A 23,450-nucleotide genomic window follows, 5' to 3' on the forward strand; every position below is an offset into this window, starting at 1 on the left:
ATCAGTTTGTAAATGGATAGAAAACTGGCTAAAAGACAGAATTCAGAGAGTAATGGTTAATGATTCTTACTCTGAATGGTCTAAGGTTATCAGTGGTGTACCACAAGGTTCAGTGCTGGGACCCTTACTTTTTAATATCTTTATAAATTATATTGGGTCTGGGATCAAAAGTAACATTTCTGTCTTTGAAGATGACACCAAGCTATGCAGTGGAATAACGTCCTTACAGGATGTCTCCAATTTACAAGCTGACCTCAATGCTCTGTCTAATTGGGCGACTATGTGGCAAATGAGGTTTAATGTTGATAAATGTAAAGTTATGCAAATGGGGGCTAAGAATATGCATCATACATGCTAGGGGGGAGTACATAGTGGAGAAGGATCTGGGGGTTTTGGTAGATCATAAGCTCAATAATAGCATGCAATGCCAATCTGTGGTTTCCAAAGTGAGCAAAGTCCTTTCTTGTATAAGAGAGGAATGGGCTCCAGAGAGAGAGATATTATCTGTACAAATCATTAGTAAGACCTCATCTGGAATATGCACCAGTTCTCAAAAAGGATATCGGGGAACTGGAGAAAGTGCAGAGAAGAGCAACCAAACTGATAAGAGGCATGGAGGAGCTCAGCTATGAGGAAAGATTAGAGGAACTGAATTTATTCACTCTTGAGAAGAGGAGAATATGAGGGGATATGATCAACATTATTATTATTATTATTATTATTATTCAGGATTTATATAGCGCCAACAGTTTGTGCAGCGCTTTACAATATGAGGGCAGACAGTACACTTACAATACAAATCGATACAGGAGGGATCAGAGGGCCCTGCTCGTTAGAGTTTACAATCTAGAAGGAAGGGTCAAGTTGAAACAAAAGGTATTAACTGTGGGGGGATGAGCTGATGGAGAAAATGAAAATACAGTTAGGTGTGGGTGGGGTAGGCTTCTCTAAAGAGAAGTGTTTCAACATGTTAAAATATATAAGGGATCCATATAGTGAACTTGGTGTTGAGTTATTCTCTTTACGGTCAACACAGAGGTCACAGGGGCACTCTTTACATCTAGAAGAAAAGAGATTTAATCTCCAAATACGGAAAGGTTTCTTCACAGTAAGAGCTGTGAAAATGTGGAATAGACTCCCTGCAGAGGTGGATCTGGCCAGCTCAGTAGATTTCTTTAAGAAAGACCTGAATACTTTCCTAAATGTGCATAATATAACCGGGTACTGACATTTATAGGTAAAGTTGATCCAGGGGAAAATCCTCTTGGGGAATCAGGAAGATTTTTTTTCCCTGCTGTAGCAAATTGGATCATATTCTGCTGGGTTTTTTGCCTTCCTCTGGATGAACTGAGGCTATAGAATTGGGTATATTGGATTATACGTTTTTTTTTTTCATGGTTGAACTGGATGGACTTGTGTCTTTTTTTCAACCTGACTAACTATGTAACTGCCAAATGGGAATAGATTTTTCCCTAAAAATGTTTTGAATTGGCAAACTAAAGGAATTGTATACCTTATGACCTGTGAGTGTGGTGCAATCTTCATAGGAAAGACTTTTGATTTATGGTCACACATATGCCATCGAAATAGGTGATCTGTATTCCCCTATTGGTAGGCACGTTGCCCAGGACCATGCATATGGTTCTCCCAAAGTTCTATTTTTATGGTGTGAATACATTCCACAGGATCCACATGGTGGAAACTGGGATAGGGTTATTCTCCAGCGAGAAATGAGGTGGATATTCTTACTAGGAGCCACCAAGGCCCCTGGTGTGAATGAAACCACCTCATTCAAGTCCTTTCTGCCCATTTAGGGTATGATAATTATGTAATTCTTTGTGTATTTGATAACTGTTGTCTCCATTTAGGGACCTATGAAATGTGCCATGTATGATGCTGTTTTCTATTCCGGGCACATGATGGTGCTTGGAGATCAGTGCTTACAATTATATCTATACTTGCATTTGGGATTTTCCCCTATTCTGTATCTGGTAGGAGGTTTTTTATTTTTTCCCCTGATGCTCTGCCTCCCTTTGTTCCCTGATTTCTCATTCCCGGGATGTGCAATCCCTCCTGGCTTTCCCGGCTCCTCCTTACACACCTCGCACATACATGCTCATGGGGAGTTATTCTCTCTTTTGAGTGGTGTGGGGATGTTCATGGAGGGCTTTGGGTGCCCCAGGTCTCATTTCACCACTGATGTTGGGAGACTGATGGGATTGGCGTCTTCTTTTTTCAATTTTTCCCCCAGTGCCGCATTTTCCATTATACCGGCATTACATCATCTCGCCGGCACTGCTGCATCTATTTATCCTCCCCCCTTTGGGAGAGATACAGGCAGGGATGGCTGTGCCTATTCTCTAGCATGGAAATGATGCCATGGCCAGCAGCATCATCTTACCCACATGTGTGGTGCCAACGCTTTGGAGTCCCCACTTGTGCGCCATCAAGTGTTTGCCACAATTTACGGTGTCACTTGGGTGGCAGGTATGATGTCAGTGTGGCTGCGCATGCGCATCAGAGGTTTTTGCCATGACTGGTGACGTTGACATTGATGGCACAGTTGTATTATCTGCATCATCATCATCAGGGATCATTGGGTACCAGCTGGCCACAATGAATGGGGATGAGCAATTATGTCTCTTCCCCTTTCTCCATGCAAGCCCATTGGTGGAGTTCCACCATGAGGATGCTGTGTGGGCGGGGTTAACTCAATGGTCTGAGCTATACAGTTCAGATCACTGTTTGGTCCCAGTATAGCCGAGATACCAACCACCAGGTGCTAAGTCTGCCTTCCTCTCAGGGTAAGTGATTGTATGTTTGAAGGTTTCACATGCCAGTTATGTCCACTTCCTTGAGGATTTAGCTGATCGTTTGCTGGTGTGTTTTTTTTTTTTTTCTTCAATTTTTGGCAAACTTATTTATTTATCAGCAGGATATATTTTCTCTCCTTTTGATTCATCTTTCCACATTCACATTAATTGATACATAATCAATTAACATCTGGTAGTTCAATATTTACACTATAAGCAATGTTTTACGTGTGTGTGTGTGTGTGTGTGTGTGTGTGTGTGTGTGTGTGTGTGTGTGTGTGTGTGTGTGTGTGTGTGTGTGTAATACATGGAAAACACTGTGCATGTATTTTTATCAGGCAGACTGCATCTTTGGGGAACTGGTGAGGCTTCTTTGATCTCCTGTACCATGCCTGCAGTCTCTGACCATCTCCTGTACCATGCCCGCAGTCTCTGACCATCTCCTGTAATATGCCCCCAGTCTCTGACCATCTGCTGTATGAAAATATTTTTTTAAAACAGTCATTTTCGGTATCGGTGCTGTTTCGATATCGGTTTCGGCCTAATGTATTTTTCATTTTCGGCACCAAAAAACCCATTCGGTGCACCCCTAATATATATATATATATATATATATATATATATATATATATATATATATATATATATATACACACACACACACACATACTCGACCACAGCACACAATTTTTACTTCTAATCACATCACACAATTATTGTATTTCATTATTTTAATATATATGCATTTTATATATTTTTCTATGTTGTTAAACCTCATATAATAATATTTTGGGGGGCGTGGCCTGGAACGGCTCGGAGATGGCTGCTTGAACTGAGAGCTCCGGCTACCCGAGGTCCTAATTAACTTTCCTGGAGGCTCTTACAGCGGCATGCCCAGCAACACAAGCTGCGGTAACTCCGCATCTAGGTCCCGCTCACCAAGGGAACCGAGAACCCAGCCCGGCGGCACAATACCAGAGCTATTATGCTCATAGCACCAGAGGGAGAACATGGCTGCTTCCACCAGGAGATCACGCTCCCCGAGTAGGAGCCCGCGCACAGCACAAGAAGGCGCCGCTGACACAGGGAAAGGTGAGACATGCTCTCTCAACCTGCATGACATGCAGATGATCGCCGCTGACATAAAGAATACACAATTAACATACACACAGAATACACAATTAACATTAGAATGGAGGAGGTGGATCTAACAACAGCCCGCCATGATGTCTCCCTGTGTCAAGTACAGCAGGTCACTGAATTGCACACCACACACCTCAGAGATTTACAAAGGCACTTAGAGGACTTAAACAATCGTGGCAGACATCACAATCTAAGAGTGAGGGGATTACCTGAGAGTGTGGAATCTGGCAGACTTACACAAACAATGGCAGCCCTGTTCAACGATATCCTGGAAAGACCCCAGGATACACCAATCGAGATAGAAAGACTACACAGAGCCTTGAGACTGCTAGGGAAAGAAACTGATCCCCCTCGCGATGTAGTCTGCTGCCTAGTGAGCTTACCCCTGAAGGAGGAGATTCTGCGAAAAGCCCGCAACAGAGGACGCATAATATCTCATGGCGTGGAAGTAAAGATATATCAAGATCTTTCAAATATCACTCTACAGAGAAGGAAAGAACTGAGACCACTTCTAGACCTCCTGCGAGCGAGATCCATTGCATACAGGTGGAAATTCCCATTCTGCCTATCGGCATCACACCAGGGTCGCACGGCAGCACTAAGAGTGCCGGAGAACCTAGACCATTTCTGCAGTGTTTTAGAGATCCCCAAAATTGACCTCCCCGACTGGTACAGCGACTTCTGCTTCCCGTTAGCAAGAAATGCGACCTCAATGGAAGGAGTCCACGAAGCCGGTCAAAGAGATCCTAATTTCCGCCGCTTGCTGGTCCAGCTATACCAACCCTCGACAACGCAAAGATCACAGGAGGAACGGTAGTCCAACAGCCTCCCTGGCTCGTCGAGCGCGGATTTCACCGTAAAGAAGACACCCGCTAACCCTAGAAAATCATCTGTGGAACAAGGTCAGTGCCCTTTTTGACTGAATACCACCCTCTTGTTATGATAAGCACTGCCCCCCTTCCTTGGTCCCTATTTTCCTGCACCAGCCTGGCTTCATAAGACTTTCTATACCCGAGACGCTATACCTTACAGCCTACGTGATACGCTCACCCTGAAAACCACCAGGGAGGATCGACAACAGGTCAGCCTAGACACCCGATATGATTCAACTAAAAGACCCATCCCAACTAACCAGGATCCATTGTACAGAGCTGACCCCATGTAGACTCCAGTCTCACACCGGACGGGCCCCCCACCATCCCAAGATCAGAGTTAAGACAGGTACCACTACCCTAATCTGGAAAACAACAGGAAAAGCAATGGAGGCCCAGCAGCACTAAATCTCCATAACTTACCCCATAATCACCTTACCAGACTGCAATGGAACTCTGAAAGAGACCCGAAATGGAGCAACGTACCTTCGCCCACGGACAGACTACCCGTCTCCCTCAACAGCCCTACTATCCCCCCACTTACCACCACTCTTCCCCTCAATCACGCTATTACTTGTGCCGGGGTATTATAACCGCCTACAGCAAATTTGCGGTCAGTGTCACAGCGGACCTCTACCAAAGACCCTGTTCCACAGATTGATCGAGCCTGTTTTGTTAGTGCTAATCCCTCAGCACATTTGATGCAGACTCCCTCCCTGTTTACCTTTGTTCTTTCTTTTTTTTTTTTTTGTCTTTTATCTTTTTTATCTTTACAGGTTATACCTGAGTTGTTTGAAATACCTACTTTTGAAGGTATGATGAAACTGGAGGATGGAGGCTTGCAGGTTAACCCGGCTCTCCTAAACTCACTGGTAAGAACTATCATGACCGCGGAAGCCGGGTCAAAGGTCCTAGTATAGTATTCCATCCAACGGGGTATACCCGGATTGAAAATTGGAGCTGAGACACCTGCAGGCTCATCCAAAGGTACTCTTCATAAACCTAAGGTTATTGTTGCCTACACACAAATACTGTAGACTTGGTTAAGTTTGCCTCTGTTTATACATGTATATGGAGCATATTTACCGGTTTGGGTTATTAAAACACGATCCCAGCACTTGCGTTTTTCTGGTATAGCACTGAATGAATATAGCATGAAACTGTAGTAGATAATTATCGACCTACTGTACCTTTCCATTTAGAAGTGAACCCCATGAAGCAAAATCCTACTAGCCTCTTCCTTAGGCACCTTCTGTTTTTGCTTATTATCTGATGAGACACGTCCTGCTTTTCTAAGTATGTCACGCTCAAACACTCCACTCCGATTAAACATTCGAACAACCTCAAACTTTTACTCACCCCCTTGATTAAAACTGAATTCAGACCCAGCGAACATGTCCATGTCACCTCATGCTTGAAACTGATCTCCTGACCTTCTTTCTTCTCGGTTAGTACCTTCCCCAACTCTTCAAGAAGCCGCACATCCCTTACATCTCATCCAAAACAACCACCAATACGGAACCCACATATGTTTTTGACAGACCTCCGGAGTAGCCGAGAGTTCGACCACTCTAAGACCCGTAACTACCACATCCACATCCAGCAAACTCAGGTAGTCCCTGCTGACCTTTTCCGGACCCCCTCCCCCTCAAGGGTAAGTCAGCTGGTCTAAACACTTACCCCCGGACACCAGATCTTATCCCCTATATCTAACTCCCCAAACTCACCCTCACATCCCACTTGATCCTCTGACCCCCCCCCCCACCCCATATCCCCTACCCCGACCCCTCTAGATCCCTGCTCACACTTCCACTCCTCTACTACCTATCACCCCCCGCAACCAGACTGCTCATCTCTCTCTCCCTCCTAATTGAGCTCCCCCCAGTTCAGGGAAGCCCAATTTCCCTCCATACACCACATGGCTCCCACCATGTCCTTCCCGCATCTCTCATCTTCCCCCCGGTCGCTCAAACTCGTCTCTCTAAACATAAAGGGACTCAACAAACCAGAAAAAAGGTCGAAAGACCTCACCATGATGCATAACTTGAAGGTGGACATCGTTTTCCTACAGGAAACCCACTTCAAGAGAGGGTCCATCCCCAAAACTCGAAAACTATCGCTACCCGCTAGCCTTCCACGCAACAGACCCAAATTCAAAAATAAAAGGGACTTCTATCCTATTAGCCAAAGACCTTCCCTTTCAAATAACAGACACCCTTAAAGATGAACAAGGGTGATACATCTTCCTAAAAGGCACGATATGGAATACACCCATTACATATAGCCAATATTTACAGCCCGAACACTTCACAGATCCCCTTCTTTAGAATGGTCACCCGACTACTGACTACATTTCAGACGGGACTCTTAATCCTAGGGGGGGATTTCAACATTCCATTAAACCCCCTCCTCGACTCCTCCACAGGTACATCCCAGCTCCCATTTTGATCACTAAAACAAATTAGACTATCTTTACAAGAACTCGCTCTCCACTACACATGGAGAACAATGCACCCTAACACCAAAGACTACACTTTCTTCTCTGCCCCTCACAACAAATACTCACGCCTAGATTACCTCTTCATTAGTCAGCAAGATATACCTCTCCTTTCCGCTTCTTCGATTGAACCTATGACCATCTCGGATCACAATCCAATCACTCTATGAATAACGTTTCCCCTCACCACCCACAGCACTAAAATATGGAGAGTCGACCCCAACTTACTCACAGATAAAGACAGGGTAAATAAGGTGGCAGCAACTATCTCCAACTATTTTGTAGACACTGACACCCCTGACACTACACCGTTAACCCAATGGGAAGCACACAAGTGCGTGATACGGGGACATCTCATCTCCAAGCATGACCGACAGAAACAAATGAACGAGCTACTCACGAAAATACAAACACTGGAAAGAAAACACAAACGAGACTTAGCCCAACGCACCCTAGAGGAACTCTCTGAAACACGGAGAAACCTCCTAGAGCTGCTAGATCAAAAAAATCAAAAAGGAAACATACACTATCTCAGAAGCTCTTTTATGAGCATAGCAACAAAAGCGGACACCTACTGTCACAGGCACTACACACCAAAAGAGCTAAAACAATTGTTCACCAGCTTAAAACATCAAACAGAAACACAGTACGGAGCAGCCAAGATATTGCGCATGCCTTTGAGCAATTTTACACACGTTTATACGATCTAAAAGCCTCAGAACACACTCAGATAGGATTACCAGCTAGGAAAGATCTCATTGACAGTTTCTTAGAAGCTCACTGCCCCAAAGCACTGTTACCAGAAACATCCACCCAACTAGACCTACCCATATCAAAACTTGAATGGGACACAGCCCTGAAAAACCTAAAACCCGGGAAAATTCCAGGGCCGGACGGCCTCTCTGCAGTTTATTATAAAACATTTGCAGAAGTCCTACACACTCCATACCTTAAGGCATTTAACTCGCTTTCCCCAGAATTCCCACTCCCGTCCTCTATGCTGGAAGCCCACATCACTGTAATACCATAAGGAAGGAAAAGACCCCACACAAACTGCAAATTATAGACCGATCTCCCTTTTAAATTTGGATATAAAAATTATCGCCAAAATCATAGCAAATCGCCTGCTCCCCCTCCTTCCAAGTGTTATTGATCAGGACCAGGTAGGCTTTATCCCTGGCAGAGAAGCCAGGGATAACACTTTAAAAGCTATTAATCTCCACCACTTCCTCACCTCTACCAGTACAGCGGGTTTCTTTCTATCATTGGACGCGGAGAAGGCATTTGACAGGGTTGCCTGGGACTATATGGAAGCAGTCCTCCAAACTATGGGTGCAGGACACCGCTTATTGAGCTACATAATGGCATTGTACTCCAACCCAATAGCACGAGTCCGAGTCAATGGCACCTTGTCAGATGCCTTCTCCATCTGTAATGGTACGAGACAGGGCTGCCCCCTTTCCCCAGTCCCCTTCGTCCTCACCCTTGAACCCTTTCTAAGAAGCCTAAGATCTAACCCAGACATTATAGGTGTACAAACCACCACCAAAGAATACAAACTGGCGGCCCATGCCGATGATATTCTCCTTTTCCTCACTGACCCGCATATCTCTCTACCCAACCTTCTAAAAGAATTCCACCAATTTCAACTAATTTCAAATCTCAAGATCAGCTTCTCCAAATCCCATGCCCTAAATGTATCGCTCCCCAGTAGTGTAGTAGCCCAATGCAAAAGCAACTTCCCCTTCCAGTGGAAGGAGGACCATATAACATGACTCAGGTAGTCCCTGCTGGAGAATCCAGCTCACACAATGTCTAAAAGACCTATACAGTAAAAACCATCTCCATATACTACAAAACCTCACTAACAACTTTAAACAATGGAACAAACCCATCTTTTCCTGGTTTGGTAGAGCGGCCATATTAAAAATGAACGCCTTACCCCGCCTATTATACATTCTACAAGTGGCACCTATCCACATACCCACCACCTTCTTCAAGAGTTACAAGAGTCTCTGTACGTGCTTCCTCTGGGGGGACCGAAAACCCAGACTCAGCTATCAACACCTATCATTACCCAAGCTTAAAGGGGGATAGGTCTCCCCGACATAAGAAACTACTATAGGGCCTGTCAGCTCACTAGGATAGTAGATTGGAATATCCATAACGGCATTAAGGACTGGATCCACCTGGAAGCCTCCTTTACCCCACTACCACTACCTACTTTTCCATGGATTCCTCATAAACACATTGCAAGCGATACCCTCTCACACCCCCTGATTGATCCAACATTAAGAAGCTTCCGAGAGTCCTGCAAAGTGACTTTCATCTCCTCGACACCTGGTCCTCTTACTCCAGTTCACCTAAACCCAGACTTCCCACCTGGACTACACAGGAACTTCCTGAATGAGTCCTGGCCACACAAAAATGCCTCAATATGCCACTTCTTCGCTCAAGGCAAAATTATACCCTACGATAAACTACATTCCGACAGCGAAAACCCCCCCATCTCCCCCTGGAACTACTTACTACTGACCCACTACCTCAATGAGATGGACAGGAAATTCAAGGTCTCTAGACCCACATCTCCATTTGAATCCCTATGCCAAGCCGATACCCCGCAATGTCACCTTCTCTCGGTAACGCACTCCCTGCTATTCTCAAGTGTCATGTCAAATGCTGGCAAGGCATGTTCAACTTGGGAGAGAGACCTTGACTTGTCACTCGCCCCAGAAGACTGGGAACAAATATACCAGACCATACACAAAGTTTCCGTTAACATCACAACACAAGAAAACGGATATAAAATCCTGACACGATTGTACCGTACCCCTATACTGGTTCACAAATATAACCTAGACCACCCAGATACATGCTGGAGGTGTCAGACAGAGAAAGGAACCATGCGACCGATCTTCTGGGGCTGCCCCATAATTCAACCGTTCTGGACCGAAGTCCTCCGTATCACTACCAAGGTCACCACACTTACCCTGGAATTTTTACCGGCCCAGTTCCTCATGCACTACCCATTTTGCGCTCGTACAACACACTACCTAAAGTCACTTGCCATGCACATGGTGAATGCCACCAAACAATGCATCCCTGCTCATTGGGGATCGCCGCACCCGCCGACTATCAAAGAATGGCTCACTAGGATTGACAGAATAGCAGAAATGGAGCGACTTATCTCCATAGCGAATGACACTCCCACAAAATTCTCTGCAAAATGGGCCTGCTGCACCCACTTCCTAACAACAACAGAATATCACGACTTGACCACCCCTAGTACAAGGCAAGTAAGCCCCCCAGAAGACACCGAACCCTAAATTGGAGGATCCATTTCTACATCGAACAACCCCTTTAACACATGCCCAAAGTGTAGAATCTTCAAACCACGGAAGAGTCGCAGAACTGATTCCCCCTCCCTCACACCTACCCCTACGGAGGGAGAGAGAGATGAGACCTTCTCCACACCCCCAGTTCCGCTCCCCTTACCCCTCTATGCCTCTCTATCCCTTCCCACACCCACTTCACCCTCTTTACTAACCCCCCCTTGTGATCTTCACGAAGACCACTAAGCCCAATTAGAAGCTATACACCTTATCCAGACTCATATAGGCTAGGTGAAGGTTTTACTCCTTAAGACGATTGAGGCGAGAATGACAATTAATCTTTCGCCACGGGAACACCCCCACATTTAAAAGGCCTACAAATGAATGAGTCAAGGAACCTATCCCAAACGAGGCGTAGCTTGTGTAGGACTAATACGTTCCCAAAGGCTTTATACTGCTAGCTAATCATCTTGAAATATATCCCTACGGACCTCTTGCCTCAAACCACAGAGTGATCAAATTGATGACTTGATGTTTTGATCTGGATAAATGTTATGCTCACCTTCTTTTCTTTTTGTGTAATAACAATCGCTTCTATAACACTGTCAAGTAAGCTGTATTCTTGTTACTTTCAATAAAAAATTTCATGGAAAAAAATAATAATATTTTGTATATCTTATTTCATTAATCTATTTCACTGTATCATATAATGATTTGGATTTTATCACGGTAGCACATAGGCACCCTTATCTTAAGCCCCATACACACTATCAGATTATCTGCTGAGTTTTTCCTTCAGATTTACCAAAATCATACTATATGGTTTTGGTAAATCTGAAGGAAAAACTCAGCGGATAATCTGATAGTGTGTATGGGGCTTTACACTCACTTTCACCATTTCATGCACATTTATTTTCATTAGTCACACTGGTCATATTTATTGTTTGGTTAGATTTTTAATTTGGTCTATTTCATTGATTGTTTAGGTGTGGGCATTTCCCTTGGTGGGATCGAAATCCTTCGCCCAGGCTCCGGTTCCTGGTTGCTTCTCACTGGTTTCCATCTACCTGCCCTCACACAGCTCCTGGGGGAAGTTTGGTGGCATGGTTGGCATTTTATGTATTTATCCATCGACTTTTATGGACATTCTGTTTTGAAGTATTTTTTTATATAAAAATTTGGGGTTGTATACCAACCGAATACATCCATTTCTGGACCACTCTATAACCAGTTAACTATACGATGCCAGTAGGCCAGGATTTCTCCATCAATTGTAAGTGGAACATACTGGATTATATATGAAAATGTTTGGCACCTCCCCATCCCCCTTTTTTCATCTGTTTATTCATTTGTGCTTTGGATCTCCAGGCATCTATCTGTGCTTCTCCCGAAGAAGTGTGATTCTTCTCGCAAAACGCATCGAGACCCAACACAGCCATCCCAGACTATTGACAGTGAATTTAATGACATGTCCAGGTTTCATGGAAAGGTTTATTACATGAATGTAAAATGTATCAATATGTTGATGCTTAATATATTTTCTTCTTTCTGTATTACATGTGGCTTTTAAATGTTTGTTAATAAATAATTTACAAATTTTGCTTTTCATGTCTTGAGGTGTACTCTTTAAAAGTCCCATGGGCAATTTGTTTTTTTTGTTGTGTGCATATTATATAATAAATTATGAATGTATTATATAATGTAACCTGTATGTATGTAATGTATTATATAATGGATCCTGTATGTATACAATGTATTATATAATGGATCCTGTATGTATAAAATGTATTATATAATGGATCCTGTATATATAAAATGTATTATATAATGGATGCTGTATGTATACAATGTATTATATAATGGATCCTGTATGTATACAATGTATTATATAATGAATCCTGTATGTATACAATGTATTATATAATGGATCCTGTATGTATAAAATGTATTATATAATGGATGCTGTATGTATACAATGTATTATATAATATATCCTGTATGTATACAATGTATTATATAATATATCCTGTATGTATACAATGTATTATATAATATATCCTGTATGTATACAATGTATTATATAATGGATTCTGTATGTATACAATGTATTATATAATGGCTTCTGTAGGTATACTTCTGTGAGGCCTCATATTTGCGTACTGTCAGTGGGAAGTGGTTAATCCAGTTGGAAGCTCCCGATTGGTCACTGGCTTTCCCTGAATGACATTCCTAGTTCTTCCTCACACAGATATTGATCAGGAATTGGTATGAAATGGACATTATAGATGGGAACTCACCATGTTTTGCTCTCCTCTCCCGGAGGTCATCTGCAGGTCCCATCAGACTGATCAGTGTAAAGACATGAATGGTGACATCCAGAGCCCCTTCTTCTCCATATGTGTCTATCAGGATGTTCTTGGTGGTGATCCAGTCTGTATTCTCTAGTCTTCCTCGGGGGATGGGACGTTTATCTCCATAGGAGAAATCAGACAATTTGTTCCTAAATCTCTTAAAGTCACATTCTATCAGATCCTCCAGAGAATATATGAGAAGATCCCCGGGGGTATGTGGGACCTTTCCCGGGACACCAGGAGACGACCCTGCAGAGAGAACAATCAGCAACCATAAACATTCATCCTGATTGAATGATTTCCGACAAATGACAGCAGATACAGTGCCTTGAAAATGTATTTATACCCCTTGAAATGTTCAACATTTTGTCATGTTACATCCAAAAATGGAAATGTGTTTTATTAGGATTTTATGTGATAGACCAACACAAAGTGGCACATAATTGTGAAGTGGAAGGAAAATGATAAATGATATAAATATGTGAAAAGTGTGGGGGGATTTGTATTACGCTGAGTCAATACTTTCTATAACCCCTTTTCACTGCAATGACAGCTGCAAGTCTTGCCACAAATTTTCAATGTGATTTAGGTCTGGACTGTGACTGAACCATTCTAACACATGAATATGCTTTGATCGAAACCATTCCATTGTAGCCCTGGCTGTATATTTAGGGTCGTTGTTCTGCTGGAAGGTGAACCTCCGCGCCCGATCTCAAGTCTTTTGCAAATTCTAACAGGTTTTCTTCTAAAGACACAGGGGCGGACTGTCTGGCCAACTTAGTCCGTCAGACAATCCGATGGACAGACCGTCATACTTTCGAATGAACGGACTTGACCACACACACCACTTTTTGAGCGGACTAATACGGCGTACTAAGTCCGCCATACTATCCGCCCTACTTTTGAAATGAACGGACTCACCCACACACGCAGAGGAAAGTCCGCTCATTTTGAGTGCGTCTCCAGGTAGGCGGGGCCCGCGAAGGAGACGTTGCTGACCCCGCCGCCTGGTATGGACTTAAAGGGAACCCCAACGCCGAAAAAAATCGGCGTGGGGGTCCCCCAAGTCCACAACAGACCCTTGTCCGAGCACGCTACCCGGCCGGCCAGGAAAGGGGGGCGAGCAAGCGCTCCCCCTCCTGAGCCGTACCATGCCCTCAACATGGGGGGGTGCAGCCCCCCCACCCCAAAGCACCTTGTCCCCATGTTGATGAGGACAAGGGCCTCTTCCCGACAACCCTGGCCGTTGGTTGTCGGGGTCTGCGGGCGGGGGGCTTATCGGAATCCGGGAGCCTCCTTTAATAAGGGGGCCCCCGGATACCGGCCCCCCACCCTATGTGAATGAGTATGGGGTACAATGTACAATGTACCCCTACCCATTCACCTGTAAAATAAAAGTACCAAAAAAAACACAACACACGAGATAAAATACTTTATTGCACAGCTCCGGGGGTCTTCCGTCTTCGGGGGTCTTCTCGCCGGACTCCTCCGCTATCTTCTTGTAGCTCTTTTGCTAGCGGAGGAGTCCGGCTTTCTTCCTCGCCGCCGGCCTCTTCTCCTGACTTCGGGGGTCTTGTCCCCCTCTTCGGTTCTTCTGCCGGGCCACCGCACCTTCTTATAGCTCTTTTACAGGCGGTCTTCTGTCGCCGCCGCCACCGCCTTCCGTTCTTCTTCTTCTTCTCCAGGTGATGTTGCCTCGACGATCTCTCCGGCCGGAAAGCCAGGGACGCACTGCGCGGCCACTTATATAGGGACAAGGGGCGGTGTCACATGGCTTTATGTCACATGGGTTGGTGTCACATGGTGACCCCGCCCCCTTACGATGTCATAGTCCCCATGTGACATCAACCCATGTGACCAACCCATGTGACATAAAGCCATGTGACACCGCCCCTTGTCCCTATATAAGTGGCCGCGCAGTGCGTCCCTGGTATTCCGGCCGGAGAGATCGTCGAGGCAACATCTCCTGGAGAAGAAGAAGAAGAAGAAGAAGAACGGAAGGCAGCGGCGGCGGCGGCGACAGAAGAGCTGTGCAATAAAGTATTTTATCTCGTGTGTTGTGTTTTTTTTGGCACTTTTATTTTACAGGTGAATGGGTAGGGGTACATTGTACCCCATACTCATTCACATAGGGTGGGGGGCCGGTATCCAGGGGCCCCCTTATTAAAGGGGGCTCCCGGATTCCGATAAGCCCCCCGCCCGCAGACCCCGACAACCAACGGCCAGGGTTGTCGGGAAGAGGCCCTTGTCCTCATCAACATGGGGACAAGGTGCTTTGGGGTGGGGGGGCCGCCGAAATGTGTTTCGGCAGACTAAGTAGGCCATACAGTCCGCCCGTGTGTACGCGGCATAAGATTGCCCTGTATTTGACTCCATGCATCTTCCCTGACCAGCTTCCCTTTCCCTGCTGAAGAAAATCATCCCCACAACATGATACGGCCACCACCATGTTTCACGGTGGGGATGGTGTGTTCAGGGTGATGTGAAGTGTTAGTTTTCCGCCACACATAGCTTTTGTTTTTAGGCCAAAAAGTTCAATTTTGGTCTCATCTGACCAGAACACCTTCTTCCACGTGTGGATCTCTGCAGCTCCTCCAGTGTTACCATGGGTCTCTTGGCTCTTCTCTGATGAATGCTCTCCTTGCCCGGCCGATCAGTTTAGGTGGACGGCCGTGTCTTGGTAGGCTTGTAGTTGTGCCATACTTATTCCATTTCCCGATGATGGATTGAACAGAGCTCTGTGAGATGTTCAAAACTTGGGATATTTTTTATAACCTAACCCTGCTTTATACTTCTCCACAACTTTATCCCTGACCTGTCTGGTGTGTTCCTTGGCCTTCATGATGCTGTCTGTTCACTAAGGTTCTCTTTTCACATATTTATTTGTAAAACATTTTGAAAACCATTTATCCTTTTCCTTTAACTTTAAAATTAATGTCCACTTTGTGTTGGTCTATCACAGGGATATGCAATTATCGGACCTCCAGCTGTTGCAAAACTACAAGTCCCATCATGTCTCTGCCTCTGAGTGTCATTCTTGTGGCTGTCAGAGTCTTGCTATGCTTCATGCGAATTGTAGTTCTACAACAGCTGGAGGTCCACCAATTGCAAATCCCTGCTCTATCATAATAAATCCCAATAAAATACATTTATGTTTTTGGCTGTAACATGACAAAATGTGGAAAGTTCAAGGGGTATGAATACTTTTTCAAGGCACTGCAAGTCTGTACTGGCAGCTGGCAATGCTATAAAGAGCATATAGAAGGGAAGGGAAATTAAATTATCCCCCAATATGTCTATATGTACATTATCATATGGATAGATTGGATTCACTGTGGTAATCTCACATGATTGCCTCCATAGTGGTAAATTACATCTCAGATGAATATTGGGTGCCATTTGTTAAAAAAAAAAATATTATATAATATATAGATATAGATATTTATTTATATTAGGGGGCTATTAAAATAATTACCTTCATGAATAATTCACATAATGTGTGTAATATGTTTATTTCCTATAATCTTCAGCTCCATATAGTGGCCATAATGTCATATATTACTGGTTGAGGTATATCAAGAAAATACTGTATTATGGCCACTAGATGTAGCTGAAGAAGATTATAGGAAGTAAACCTGTTAGACAAAATATGGGGATTATCAGTGATGGTTGTAGAAATGACACAAGCTCATAATATTTTTATGTATATATATATATATATATATATATATATATATATATATATATATATATATATATATATACCTCCTAATGTATATGTAGGGATTTTAAACATTATGTTTATTGATTGTTTCATAGTTACCGTATATACTCGAGTATAAGCCGAGATTTTCAGCCTCTTTTTTGAGGCTGAAAGTGCCCCCCTCGGCTTATACTCGAGTCATCGCTGTCTGCCTGCTCGATCAGCGTGTCGAGCAGACAGACAGCGGACATTCTACCCTTCAAACGCTGCGCCTCCGCCTCCGCCTTCGCCTGTGATAGGCGGAACACTGAATTTCCCAGCAGCCTGTGTTCCGCCTATCACGGACATCGTCTCATCCTCGTACTACGGATGAGGATGAGACGATGTCCGTGATAGGCGGAACACAGGCTGCTGGGAAATTCAGTGTTCCGCCTATCACAGGCGAAGGCTGAGGCGCGGCTTTTGAATTTTAGAATGGCCGCCGAGGCGCCGACGAAGAGCGGCGATCCTGGCAAGGCACGGGACGGAGGCAAGGCAAGGCACGGCACGGGACGGGACGGAGGCAAGGCACGACACGGGACGGAGGCAAGGCACGGCACGGGACGGAGGCAAGGAGGCAAGGCACGGCACGGGACGGAGGCAAGGAGGCAAGGCACGGCACGGGACGGAGGCAAGGAGGCAAGGCACGGCACGGGACGGAGGCAAGGAGGCAAGGCACGGGACGGAGGCTCGGGACACAGGTAGGCTGGACACACACACACACACACACACACACACACACACACCCAGGGATGGATGGATGGATGGAGACACACACACACAGGGATGGATGGATGGAGACACACACACACAGGGATGGATGGATGGATGGACACACACACACACACAGGGATGGATGGATGGATGGACACACACACACACAGGGATGGATGGATGGATGGACACACACACACAGGGATGGATGGATGGACACACAGGGATGGACGGACACACAGGGATGGACGGACACACACACAGGGATGGACAGGCATGTCTCACCCTCGGCTTATACACGAGTCAATAAGTTTGCCAGTTTTTTTGGGGGTAAATTGGGGGCCTCGGCTTATATTCGGGTCGGCCTATACTCGAGTATATACGGTAACTAAAATAAACTATCAATCCTTTAAGAAACCTTCCCCCTGAATAATGATGTGTCTGATCAGTGTGAACTAAGAACTCTGATTACCCCCAAATCTCCCAGCAGTATGTGTCATGTGACACGGGGATGTTTTCTCCTTAGGATTATAGACAAAGAATTCCCCTGACCACTACACAAATCACCATAAAATTTAGGGTCCTCCAGTCATTATGGATCACTGGACCATCTCAGAAGATCATTTCCATCAATGATAAATAAAATCTGAAGACGGGAATGTGATGGTAGAATTGATGAAAAGCTCCTGAACTCTTCTAATGGGTGGACTGACCAGATATCTACAGGAAATGTCCAGACTATGGAGACATAAGATGTCCTATCATCTAATTCCAATCTCTGGAGATGTGAGATGGAGGAAAACATTGGAAAGGATGGTCAGGATCAGCAGTCATACCTTGTGGGGAGGAGGATGAGGAGGAAGAGGTCGCCATGACATCAGGAGATGACCCGAGATGACTTCACCTGGAAAGAGACCAAACAATAGTGCAATGAACAGGAATTTGCTTCCTTATGTGAATAACGATTGGCTGTCTAGGTGTCCAATCTGGGAAGATCTGAAATTGACTTCTGTCATTTACAGCCCATAACTATGAGGGTCAATAAATAACTTAATTCCAGCATTCATCTATTGGTATCTCGAGGGTCACAAAGGAATGTCACCCTGTTTAGGGCCCCAATTTTTACAGGCTCATATATTTAGGTGTCACCTCCACAAATCTGTGCCATTCATAGCCAAGACTGGTACTAACCAGCACCAAAGTATCAGCCAGTAAGATGTCTACAGAGAGGTCAGGTAATAAAAATGAGAAGACCCCAAAATAGAAGCGATGTGTGATCAGCAGAGACCTCCATTCAATAATAAGATGCTTCCAAGTGGATTCTTCAGGAAGGTCGGTATTTATTGTTCATAAAAAGATTAAACACCATTAATGAATTTTGTGTGGCTCTTTAGTGGCCACTTTGTCAGGGAAAGGTGTACAGGACACTTTAATGGGTGGGATCTGTGTGTGTCCTTCAGGCCAGACTATACTGTACAGTATACGGATATGTAAGGTTTTTTTTTATATAATTATTCATTACCTATTAATATTCCTGACTAGGGATGAGCCGAACACCCCCCTGTTCGGATCGCACCAGAACCTGCGAACAGACCTAAACTTCGTGTGAACTTTAGAACCCTATTAAAGTCTATGGGACTCGAACGTTCACAATCTAAAGTGCTCATTTTAAAGGGTAATATGCAAGTTACTGTCCTAAAAAGTGTTTGGGGACCTGGGTCCTGCCCCAGGGGACATGGATCAATGCAAAAAAAAGTTTTAAAAACGGCCGTTTTTTCAGGAGCAGTGATTTTAATAATGATTAAAGTGAAACAATAAAAGTGTAATATTCCTTTAAATTTCGTAGCTGGGGGGTATCTATAGTATGCCTGTGAAGGGGCGCATGTTTCTGGTGCTTAGAACTGTCGCTGCACAAAGTGTCATTTGTGCAGGAAAAAAAGTCTTTTAAAATCACTTGCGGCTAAATTGTCGGGTCTCCGTAATACAGAGAACAGTCAATGAGTGTTCTCTGTATTAGCCGACAATTCATTCATTCATTGATTAAAAAAAAAAAAAAAAAAAAAAAAAAAAAGCGTGGGGGTTCCCCTAAATTCAATTACCAGGCCCTTCAGGTCTGACATGGATATTAAGGGGAACCCCGTGTCAAATTTTAAAAAAAATTGACGTGGGGGGTCCCCCCAAATATCCATACCAGACCCTTCAGGTCTGATATGGATATTAAGGGGAACCCCGCATCAAATTTTAAAAAAAATTGACGTGGGGGTCCCCCTAAATATCCATACCAGACCCTTTATCCGAGCACGCAACCTGGCAGGCCGCAGGAAAAGAGGGGGGGACGAGAGAGCGGCCCCCCCTCCCTCCTGAACCGTACCAGGCCACATACCCTCAACATTGGGAGGATGCTTTGGGGGTCTGTGACCCCTCAAAGCACCTTGTCCCCATGTTGATAAGGACAAGGGCCTCATCCTCACAACCCTGGCCGTTGGTTGTGAGGGTCTGCGGGCGGGGGGATTATCAGAATCTGGAAGCCCCCTTTAACAAGGGGACCCCCAGATCCCGGCCCCCCCCCTGTTTGAAATGGTAAGGGGGTACAAAAGTACCCCTACCATTTCACAAAGAAAGTGTCAAAATGGTTAAATAAGACAAACACACTTTTGAAAAATTCCTTTATTAAAAATAAAAAAAATAAAAACAAAATTCCAGCGGTGCTAATCCACTCTTGCTATCCAGCGACGGGTCTCCGGGGTCCAGCGATGGATGATCATATCCAGCGACGGGGGATCTCTCAGTCCAGCGCTGTCCATACCTCCTTCTTCTGTCTCCACTGCGGAGACACTGCAGAGAGCCGAGCGCTGACATTTCTTATATTGGGAGGGCGGGGCCACCCGTCACCCGACCCCGCCCCTCTGACGCAGGAGAGGGAAGCCAAGGGTTCCCCAGTGACGTGTGGGTGACCCCGCCCCCTCTGATGTAACGGAAACCTGCGTTACATCAGAGGGGGCGGGGTCACCCACACGTCACTGGGGAACCCCTGGCTTCCCTCTCCTGCGTCAGAGGGGCGGGGTCAGGTGACGGGTGGCCCCGCCCTCCCAATATAAGAAATGTCAGCGCTCGGCTCTCTGCAGTGTCTCCAGAGAGGAGACAGAAGACGGATGTATGGACAGCGCTGGACTGAGAGATTCCCCCGTCGCTGGATATGATCATCCATCGCTGGACCCCGGAGACCCGTCGCTGGATAGCAAGAGTGGATTAGCACCGCTGGAATTTTTTTTTTTATTTTTTTATTTTTAATAAAGGAATTTTTCAAAAGTGTGTTTGTCTTATTTAACCATTTTGACACTTTCTTTGTGAAATGGTAGGGGTACTTTTGTACCCACTTACCATTTCAAACAGGGGGGGGCCAGGATCTGGGGGTCCCCTTGTTAAAGGGGGCTTCCAGATTCTGATAAGCCCCCCGCCCGCAGACCCTCACAACCAATGGCCAGGGTTGTGAGGATGAGGCCCTTGTCCTTATCAACATGGGGACAAGGTGCTTTGAGGGGTCACAGACCCCCAAAGCATCCTCCCAATGTTGAGGGTATGTGGCCTGGTACGGTTCAGGAGGGAGGGGGGGCCGCTCTCTCGTCCCCCCCTCTTTTCCTGCGGCCTGCCAGGTTGCGTGCTCGGATAAAGGGTCTGGTATGGATATTTAGGGGGACCCCCACGTTAATTTTTTTTTTAATTTGATGCGGGGTTCCCCTTAATATCCATATCAGACCTGAAGGGTCTGGTATGGATATTTGGGGGGACCCCCACGTCAATTTTTTTTTTAAATTTGACACGGGGTTCCCCTTAATATCCATGTCAGACCTGAAGGGCCTGGTATTTGAATTTAGGGGAACCCCCACGCTTTTTTTTTTTTTTTTTTTTTTTTTTTTAATCAATGAATGAATGAATTGTCGGCTAATACAGAGAACACTCATTGACTGTTCTCTGTATTACGGAGACCCGACAATTTAGCCGCAAGTGATTTTAAAAGACTTTTTTTCCTGCACAAATGACACTTTGTGCAGCGACAGTTCTAAGCACGGGAAACATGCGCCCCTTCACATGCATACTATAGATACCCCCCAGCTACGAAATTTAAAGGAATATTACACTTTTATTGTTTCACTTTAATCATTATTAAAATCACTGCTCCTGAAAAAACGGCCGTTTTTAAAACTTTTTTTTGCATTGATCCATGTCCCCTGGGGCAGGACCCAGGTCCCCAAACACTTTTTAGGACAGTAACCTGCATATTATCCTTTAAAATTAGCACTTTAGATTTCTCCCATAGACTTGTATAGGGTGTTCCGGCTTTTCGAATTTGCTGCGAACAGCCCAAATTGTTCACTGTTCGCTGAACAGGCGAACAGGCAATGTTCGAGTAGAACATGAGTTCGACTCGAACTCGAAGCTCATCCCTATTCCTGACCAGTCCCGAAACTAGGGGGCAGGGGGGAGGCTGCCTCGGGTGCGGCATTGAGAGGGGTGCTGCAGCTGGTACTGATCCTCCTGCAACAGCTGAAAGGCCGCTTCTCCTCCTTTACCTCCCGCTAGCTTTCAACTGCTGCAGGAGGAAAATTCAGGGAGCGGTACATACCCGTCAAAGCTGACGCAGCTGCCACTCCGGTTCCTGCCCCTTCTTCAGATCATGCCCCCCCTCCACTCCTCTGTCCCCCTCCTCTGGTACCCCTGCATTGCTCACATCTTCTTCCTGGCTAGTCATGTAGTGCAGGCTGAATAAAAACATGATCCTGAGTACAGAGAAGCCCATAATACAATCAGGAAGACAGCCACACAAAGTTATAACATAACCTTTCCTGGTCTTTCCTTCCCCCACTATCCATCCTGTCTACTGCTGTAGTTAATCTAGATGGAGAGCGGGGGAAGGAAAGACCAGGAGAATGGGTGCCAAGGAAGAATACGTTATAACTTTGTGTAGCTGCCTTCCAGATCATATTATGAGCTTCTCCATGATGAGGATCATGTTTTTATTCAGCCTGCACTGCACAACTAGGGGGAGGTGGCGAGCGCTGTGGGGGTACCAGTGGAGGGGGGCAGAGGAGGGGGAACAGAGGAGCACAGGGGGAACCAGAGGAGCACGGGGGGAAACCAGAGGAGCACGGGGGGAAACCAGAGGAGCACGGGGGGAAACCAGAGGAGCACGGGGGGAAACCAGAGGAACACCGGAGGATCAGAGGAACACTGGAGGATCAGAGGAACACCGGGGCACCAGAGGAACACCGGGGCACCAGAGGAACACCGGGGCACCAGAGGAACAAGGAAGCCTCCAGGAAGCCCCCATGGCGTCAGAGTGGTGGGGTCACCCGTTTACATCACCGGGTGGCCCCACCCTCAGCTATATAAGAACTGTCACCCAGAAGAAGCGTCACTCGGCAGGAGCCTACTGTCAGAAACACCATGAATCAGACCGAGACAGAAGTACAATTAAATCACACTTGTTTATTAAATAAAAATAAAAAGGTAAATAGAAAAAGCGTAGTCAAAGCATAGCTAGAATCCAGTAACCGGATCGAGTAGTCAGCCAGGCCAGAGTTCAATAACCAGATCGGGTAATCAGCCAGGCCAGAAGTTAGGGATCCAAGTCAGGGCCGTCTTTAAGGCAGGGCAAAAGGGGAAGCTGCCCAGGGCCCTGTCATTGTTGTGGGGCCCAAAGCAGCTGTCTCATACTTGCCAACTATCCCAGTTTACATTCCCTTGTCCCTTGAAGTTTTAGTCCTGTGCTGCTGCTAATGCTGCCCAGCTCTGCCCTATTGTTGTGTACAGATGACTCACCTGCAGATCTGTGTTTACATGTAAATACTGGCATTCATATGTAAATAGCAGTCACATGCATATGTAAATAGCGGAGACCAATGACATTGATATGTAAATAAAGGCAGCATTCATAGGTATATCATGCCCCCCTGCAGTGAGGAGAAGATGTGCTGTAACCTATCGC

The 23,450-nt window shown here is 45.5% G+C and overlaps 1 protein-coding gene across 5 annotated transcripts in view; it reads right to left on the minus strand.

The window, feature by feature from the left end:
- Positions 1 to 23,450, minus strand: part of LOC143958272 (NACHT, LRR and PYD domains-containing protein 3-like) — a 535,368-nt gene that overhangs the window by 490,147 nt on the left and 21,771 nt on the right. For all 5 annotated transcript variants that reach the window (XM_077467790.1, XM_077467807.1, XM_077467779.1 and 2 more), the window contains exons 2-3: positions 18,301 to 18,368; positions 12,955 to 13,257 (exon numbers count right to left, since the gene is read on the minus strand). In XM_077467790.1, coding sequence (XP_077323916.1) covers positions 12,955 to 13,257; positions 18,301 to 18,337 — 340 coding nt within the window. In that variant the 5' untranslated portion in view covers positions 18,338 to 18,368. The remainder of the gene's footprint in view (positions 1 to 12,954; positions 13,258 to 18,300; positions 18,369 to 23,450) is intronic.

The sequence above is a fragment of the Lithobates pipiens genome, unplaced genomic scaffold (assembly GCF_037356315.1).
Source record: "Lithobates pipiens isolate NorthernLeopardFrog02 unplaced genomic scaffold, aLitPip1_a1.2 Scaffold_102, whole genome shotgun sequence".
NCBI lineage: Eukaryota > Metazoa > Chordata > Amphibia > Anura > Ranidae > Lithobates > Lithobates pipiens.